The sequence below is a fragment of the Leptinotarsa decemlineata genome, unplaced genomic scaffold (assembly GCF_025532065.1).
Source record: "Leptinotarsa decemlineata unplaced genomic scaffold, Ldec_3_MD MMD2_tig00000133_RagTag_RagTag, whole genome shotgun sequence".
NCBI lineage: Eukaryota > Metazoa > Arthropoda > Insecta > Coleoptera > Chrysomelidae > Leptinotarsa > Leptinotarsa decemlineata.
In genome coordinates, this window is record NW_027412542.1 from 858,486 (window position 1) to 866,733 (window position 8,248).

At 30.9% G+C, this 8,248-nt stretch overlaps 1 protein-coding gene across 2 annotated transcripts; it reads right to left on the reverse strand.

Annotated features, from left to right (window-relative positions):
- Window positions 1-1,325: 1,325 nt before the first annotated feature.
- Window positions 1,326-7,360, reverse strand: Rab6 (RAS oncogene family member Rab6). 2 transcript variants are annotated; one of them, XR_002723848.2, is made up of 3 exons: window positions 7,111-7,360; window positions 2,482-5,681; window positions 1,326-2,451 (listed from the first exon to the last, which is right to left on the reverse strand). XR_002723848.2 is itself a non-coding variant. In XM_023173886.2 (2 exons), exon 2 carries the CDS (start codon window positions 5,522-5,524, stop codon window positions 4,895-4,897), a length of 630 nt encoding a protein of 209 aa, XP_023029654.1. In that variant the 5' UTR covers window positions 5,525-5,681; window positions 7,111-7,360; the 3' UTR covers window positions 1,326-4,894. The 2 variants fall into 2 exon arrangements, 1 of the variants encoding a protein (XP_023029654.1); XM_023173886.2 differs by having other exon boundaries at window positions 1,326-5,681.
- Between the last annotated feature and the right edge of the window lie 888 nt (window positions 7,361-8,248).

The following is an 8,248-nucleotide window of genomic DNA, read 5'->3' on the forward strand; positions in this document are numbered from 1 at the left end:
TTCTGAGGGCCGTACTCTTACCATCTAACCTGAAAGGCCACTCACCATACAAACTTATCGTTTTCGTTAAGAAGCTGGGTTTATTTGGTCGAGTGTGAATAGGTGTGCCACAATAAACCCTTGCGGGTTGTGGTGGAGGGTCGAATGGACCCACTCACTTTGGACCCAACTTAACCTATCTTTACTAACAAGGTACAAGTACAAATAGATTTTGGTTCTTTATTTTGCAATAATATGTGATGTGAATATGTTTGTTGGAGCTGTTAATATAATAATTAACTTGATTTCTAACTAAAAAAAATAAATTGATACAAGGTATGTTACTATAGTTATGATAAAGTAAGTAAATAAATGTATCAATAAAAATATTGTATGTTTGTAGAAAATATTATCATCTATAGAAACTACAATTGAAATATTATTTGGTAGTAGGTATTCAATAGTTCATTTTCTATAATTATTTTTCAATTGTTTTGATTTCATTTCTGCTATTTATTGATTTGATTCGATACCGCAGTTTATTGCAAAATTTTATACACATAAGGATTGCTTTTTATACAGAGTTTATGAACCTACCTGATACATATATCTCGTTCTTGTTCAATATCTGTAATGTTTCTTAAACATCAGCTCATCATCTAAGTATATGAGTATACCCAAAAAATTTTATATGACTTGTTATTGACTATCTAGAAAAGGTCATTAGAGTTGAAATAGCTTTCTTTGAAGTTATATATTTATGTTTCTATATAAACCGTAGTTTCTTGGAAATTAATAAATGTTTATTATAAAAAAGTACAATATGTTGCTTTTTTCGATATTAAACAAAGCAAATTTGAATTACATCACTGTTGAAGGGTCATTCAAAAACATGGTAAATTAATGTCTATTTGACCGAGATCATTCAGATAAACGATTAAAAAGATTGGTCCAAGAACAACCCTGGGGGGCCCCACACTCATCATTTGAAAGAATTGTGAGAGGTCTTTGTTTAAAGACAATTCAAGTCATCTTTGAATAAAACAATATTGATTTTGCTGCTATTAAATATTCTTAAATTACTTACTATCGCTGTGTAGCGTTTCTTATAAACAATTTTAGTTTCCATTATTAATAAATGTTGTTCAAATTGAAAATGTTCGTCTAAGGAAACAGCTTTTCAAATTAACATATTCTGTTTTCGTAAGAAATTGTTTATAATCAGCGCAGTCGCTTTTTGTGTCCTTGCAAAAATTGTCTGGTAAATTATATTTTTAGATTATGGAAAACCGTCTCACCCAGAAAACTGACTAAAAAAACTCATAATCAATGATACACAACGAGAGTATTTTTATAAATTTTATTTTCGTTAACATTTAAGTCACATATTCAGTTAGTGCGAGAGTGTCCCTTGTGCATCTGTAGTCATAAAAGAAACATGTTCATGACGTACCAATATACCAAGTGACCTGAGTGACAAAGACCTGTAATTGTTTTTCAGTCTACTCCAGGCAAATAAATAATGGATTTCAAAGTTCAATCATACAACATATAATTTGCCGCAATACAATTTTTTTAGTGTTTAGAATACTGTAAAATTATCACAAATAAAAAAAAGTTCAATAAACAAATGTTTATTTTTCAACCCAGTAAACTGTTGAAAATATGTATCAAGACAGTGGTGCTCCTTATCCAGATTTGCAGGTCTGATATAAAACAAGAGTTACTTCACCACACAATTCGCAGGTCAATTTTGTAAGCCCATTTCCAGAATCTTAATGACCACATACACACATTCAGGTGCAAAATGACTAGCGTAGTTTTCAGTAATGATATAAATAACAAGCTTGTCGTTATAAAGGCAAATGATAACTTTCATAATTTTGAAATTTTGCACCTGATTACATCAAGCAACAAAAAGAAGCTCTCGCCATTTTGTTACTACCATACCCTTTTAAAAGATCTGCCAGTGTTTCTTCATCAATTAAAAAATTAAATTATAATCATGGCATTTTCGGAATCGGTAATTAACATTACGAAATTATTTTTTTTTCTAATTAGGGAGGTAAAAGCAATTTGAAAAGAACAAGTTGGACTCTTGTAAATTGCTTTAGTCTTCAGTAAATGGAATGAAAATATCATATACAAGAAGCCAAAAACACATGGTTGAGATCATATCTCCATTAATTCGCTAATTATACTCCAAAATTTTTGAACAGAACTAATTGTTGAAGCAAAGTTTAGTAAATAAATGTTATTACTGTTCATATTCTAGATTTTTGAATTGATTTGTATCTTTACTGAATTTTTGTGTTTTTCTTGAGTAGGTTTGGACATTAGTAATAAGCCTGATCGATAGTTCTAGAAAAAATATATGAATTCCAAAAACTGGGAAAAATTGATCAAACATGAGGTCAAGAACCTGCCTCATCAACCCAGTCAGATAGTATCCTGTTTCAGACAGAATGGATACTGTAAAACTTCGCAGCCAACATCCTTTACCTGTTCTTTTGAATTCACCACTTTCTTCATTCAAATCCAACTGTGAACTCAGCCGACAGGCCTTCCAGATCTGAAATTATCTCCTTGTCGAAAAACAATATGTATACTCCAACTCAAATCCCCTAGAATGACTTTTGTTGTGGAGTGATCATAAATTTAAACTAGTCTGTCTAGTCTATGGTTAGAATTTATTTAATAGTACTCGGAGTCCAAGTTGGGAACAGCAATGGACCACTCTCATGTAGAGCTCATTGCATTTGCTCTCCAGTCGGCGTCTTCCCGCTTAACGATTGTTTTACAAGGTGGGTACAATGACTAGGGTACCTTCATCTTCGGTAAAATAAAAGTGGTGGTAAAGTTTTTTGTTCATACATCACATTCAGCAGGAACTCCAATGCCAATTGTTTGAGTGTAATTGAAATATGTACTTTAAGTACTATTAAATGTAGATTTGTGGTAAATGTAGATTTGTTGTGTAATACTGTTTCTATTTTATAGTTATCATTGTTCATATTCCAGGAAGTTTTTGATTTAATAATTCAATATGATTATTTTGATATATCAAAACTTTTTTATATTGCATTCCCAATTTCCAACTGATTTGTATCTTTACTAAATTTTTTATTTGTTTTCTTTCAGTAAGTTTAGTCATAAGTGATAAATCCGATCATCTGTTCTGGAAAAAATGTATGAATCTCAAAAAATAATATATTTAGAATTGAATAAAAATAAGTGATTTTACCTGTTCAGTGTTTAATATATTAGGAATTATTGAAACAATTCTAGCATTGAATACAAGTAGTAGTAAACTCAATCATTTGAAATGTTTAAATACTAAAGAGAAGACAGCTTATAATTCCTGCAATGTTAATATTTCACAAACCCGTATGCCATCAACTAAAAAAATATTGCTTTATAAAACACCATTGTGTCAACATAGATGATCAAGCACAATAATATTGGCCTATATTAAGCATACAGTATTTTGGTAATCTTTCTTTTGCACTACACAAGCAGTGAAATTCTTGTGAAGGAAAAGATACTTTCTCTGAAAATGAAAAATGCACATCACTTGGTGATTTGTGTTCAGTTATTTTGATTTTAATTCAAAAAATTTTCAATAATGGGATTATCACAGTCACTCTGAAAATATTATTTTTCAAAAGGTATATGAAAAAACAATTTTTTTATGATAATATAAACTCCCAATATACGGACTGCTGTTAAGTCTTGTGAAGCCTGATAAAAATTGCAAACAACAAACATCAATGCTGCCAACTTTCAGGATTATATATAATACATTTCTGAAAGCTGTTAACAAAATCTATATTTTATTAGAATGATTAAACTAAGTTTAGGTTAAACATAAAAAAGGTCTTTTCCTGCACAATACTCAAGTTGATAGTGTACACATTTTTTTCTTAACACCTTCAGTAAGCGGTTCTGATTCATATAACGCAAAATAAATTAGAAGATAAAAATTATATAGACTTATAGAACTATTAATACGAAATTATATAATTTACATAACTTGTAGAGGCAAAAAGTTATTTAAATAATCTAGAAAATAATGAAACATAGATGCCGACTTTCAAATATTGGTTATATCATACCCACAGTTCATTATCAAAAAATGCAAAATGCATATATTGTTGATTTTTAAAGTTTCATTATTTTCAAAACGAATTAGAAAAATTAAACTCAAAAATGAATAATTTTACACCTTAGGTCTAGAAGTGAAAAGGTAATTAAAATTGCACAGCTGGAATATTTTTAAACTTATATGGAGAATACATTTTTTGGAAAGATTCACTAATTCATGAATAATATCAAAGCGAGTATTGAATTCACTCGACATGAAATAAAAATATATCTTACCTCATATAAACCAAGAACAAATGCAAGATGGCAAAAGAAATATAAATTACGTTTTGAAATCAATTGAGATCGATAATATGCATTTCACAATTTTTAAATTATTTGAAAAACAGAAAAGCAGATTATGAAACATTCTATAGCTCAAAACTTTTTATTTGATGAACATCACCTAAAAAATTGATTATAGTCTACTATCAGTTTCCAAGAATGGACATATTCTTTCAGAATTAGCGTTAAATTATATTATCCAATATTTGACTATTAGAATCAAGTATTATTTCAAATGTGAGGCTAGTCTATGTTATTATTGTCACAGTAGAAAACCCTACCTAGATACCATCTCTAAATTATGGATGTCTCATTCTCTAAACTGAAATCCAAATAGAATGAGTTACAACAAAGCAAAATTAACAAAAAGGGAGATAACAGTTCAAGAGCTACAGAGTTCCATTCTTCAATAAATCAACCCAGTACCTTTACGAAGTCGGTATCTATGCTGATCAAGCACAAAAACAGATAACATTGTATAATTTGATCAACACGCACAGCCTCCATCTGGATCTTTGAGCTCATTCGGTGTGTCTTTCAAGACGACTTCTTGCATATCTTCTGGTGGTTTATTTTCCGTAGAATCCATACCAGGCAAAGCGGCCGCAACTCTTCTGAATAGCTGCTTCACATTATATCCAGCTTTCGCGCTAGTTTCAATAAACATTACATTCAGTTCTTTAGCTTTCCTCTCACCTTCTTCCGTACTAACTTGTCGTTTATCGGACAAGTCAGTTTTGTTTCCAACCAGCATTATTATCACATCGCTGCCTCTCTCAGTTCTCACGTCATCAATCCACTTGGATGTCTGGTGAAAGGAATTGGCATTAGTGATATCATAGACTACCACAGCAACAGTGGAGTCCCGAATGTAAGAAGGTATGAGGGACCTGAAACGTTCCTGTCCTGCAGTATCCCAGAGCTGCAATCTAACCGTTCTGTCTTCAAGATACATTGTCTTCGATAAAAAATCAATACCTATAGTTGCTTGGTAAGTATTATCGAAGCTGTCATACATGAATCTGGTTATTAGAGACGTTTTGCCTACGCTTTGTTCTCCTAGAAATACTAATTTAAACTTCCTAAGAGGATTGCCGAAATCTCCAGATGTTGACATTTTTTATAGATTAACTTTTGTAGTTCCTTCAAAAGACGATTTTTCTAAATATAATTAGTTTTTGATGAAAATATTGCATGCACGTCAGTCTGAGCAAAAATCTCCTGAACTCCCTAATCACAATGTGAATTTAGCTTTCTTGTTTGATCTGCTTAATCTGCAATGAGAACAAAATCATAGTAAGTAAAATTTATTTTCCTATTACTATTAACAATAGAAACTATTCCCAACTAAATTATTTTTGAACAATCTCAACCAGGACATTTTAATGTAATTTTTCAAGTTCATTCAATTGTGTTTTGAGGAGAGATTTTTCAATTCTGTTTTTCACATTCTTTCTTTTCAAAATAGAAAACCACTTGACACATCAACTATTTCTCAAGATTGTTTCTGCAGATCAGCAATTCAGGCTAAAAAACATGAAATTCCTAGTTTTCTTCAATATCAATAATATTCTGGAAGATTTTGTAAAACTAAAGAAAAAAACGTAAACTTTCGACATAAATAATGTCGACTTAAGGGTGGATACATATGAGAGGCGAGAGGTTAAGTTTTTAGTAGTAACAAATTCTTATGAATTAAAACTGTTGAAGTTTCGAATATAAATAATTTTTTTGCAGTTACTAAAAAATCACAATTTGAGGATAAGATATTCCGTTAACTTGAACATATTAAAAATTTTCAAAGCAATTATGAAATTACTATAACACAATCATTATGTTTCAAAAAAAAGTGTATTTCAATAATAATTACTAAATTCATAGTCATAGAAAAAATGTATGAACTATATTTTTAGGGATGAATTGAGTATGTTATTTGAAGGTAGAAAATGAAACTTTTCACGGGAGGTGTTCAAGTGACTTGCCACATTCAATTCTACCAAGAACGGTACATGTCAGAAATACGCGACGGGCTGTGGCTGCTCATCATCACAGGCACCGCTCTTAGAGCGCCTTAAGGATTTTCCTGCAGTGCTTGTGTTTTGTCCTTAAAAAAATCCAAATTTATATCTTCACATAATTTGAGAAAAATAAATATTAAAAAAGTAAAATATTCACCAATTACATAAATATCATACATATAAAGACAATTGAAATTGTCTTGAGTTAAACAGAAAAACAATATTGTGTTTAAAATTTTGTTATCAATGGCTGCGACTATTTCATACATTTCACATTGATTTTAACAAGATTTGTACATATATTCTATATTATTGGTTTGAACCCATTATATCTGTCCGAAACTTTTCCAATAAAATATAAACTGTTACATATCAAAAAACAATTATGGTTCATATTGAACATAATTATTTATTAAAATGTTGATGACAATATGTGAGTAATTATCAGTAATCTTGCAAAATTTTCTATATCTGTATAACAAGTGTTTCAGAACAATAATTCTGTCACATATTATTCTAGAGATAATTGATTATTCAAAATGAACCAGGGTGAAAATAAGGTGGGGTATCTACTTCTATAACTTCTTTATCTTTCGACCGAGTAGAATATCAATTTGAAATGATTCTGCTGTATAAAAACTCAATATTTATAAGGAATATTGTAGATGAAATGATTTATACTCACATTCAGACAATGGCCTTAATATCCTGGGAGTATCTGTTCATCACATTTTTTAATGGCATTTAATGAGTCAATGAATACTTCAATGCAAAAACGTTCAATACGGCTCAAAAAGGCCCAGATATATGCTCATATACGATTAATTTTAGTTTAATATTTCATTTTTTCAATCCAATATTTTTTACGTTCACGTCAAATTTGACACGCAATCACCAACCCATGAACATAAATCAAATCATCCCCAAAATCCACTGTTGTTAATATCGAAAAACTTAAATATCAACGACGAGTCACTTTAACAGTTGAACCAATGGTGAAAAATTATAAAGCACCAACTCAAGTTCATGAGTTCAAAAGTTACTTTTTGACAATCAATCAAATATACTTTGTATCTCAGAGTCATACTTTTGAAAATATATTCTCACGATATAAAATATGATCGCGATCAGAACTAAAATGAACATTTTCAGTACTTTTTCATTTAGGTATATCAGCAATATTTTCATTATCACAATAAAACATACAACTACGTGTGGCCTATCTCGAATCACTCGCAGTTATGCACGAACAATTATTTTAAAATCGGTATACTTGAGTTCATGCTACAATCATCCGCAGGAATTTTTAGATTTCAATTGAAGAGATCCAAATATCTTTCAACCCATTCTTCGAGTATTTCTTCGAAATCGTTCTCTGTAACGTCAGCTGCTGATATGTTGTGGACAACGAGTGATACATGCTTTTTTATGAGTGAATCTAGAATATTCCCCATAATTGTTTCTTATATTTACTGAAGATATCTTCCAACAATAACATCAGGTTGTTCAATCGAAGTAAGTTCCATTTGAATCAATGCACTTTTTGCCAACGTAACACAATCAATTCCCTCAGCTTGAAAATTGTGTGATCGGGATTCGATGTAATCGACGAAGGCCATTTTTGCCTGGTCCTGATTCGCGAAGGTTCTACCGGTGAGAAATTAAGGAAATGCCGAGAATATGATGGTCGGTTGGCGAGAAGCCTCGTGGGTATGGTGGGTGAGGCAGAACCTCAACGCGCAATTCGTTTAATTTTAGGATGGTGATTTGTGAAACGTACGAACGGACGTTGTCATGAGCAGGATCGAACCACTTCTTCTGAT

Bases quoted from the DNA above. Each gene is read 5' to 3' on its own strand.
- Rab6 (XM_023173886.2), bottom strand. From the start codon at position 5,524: ATGTCAACATCTGGAGATTTCGGCAATCCTCTTAGGAAGTTTAAATTA.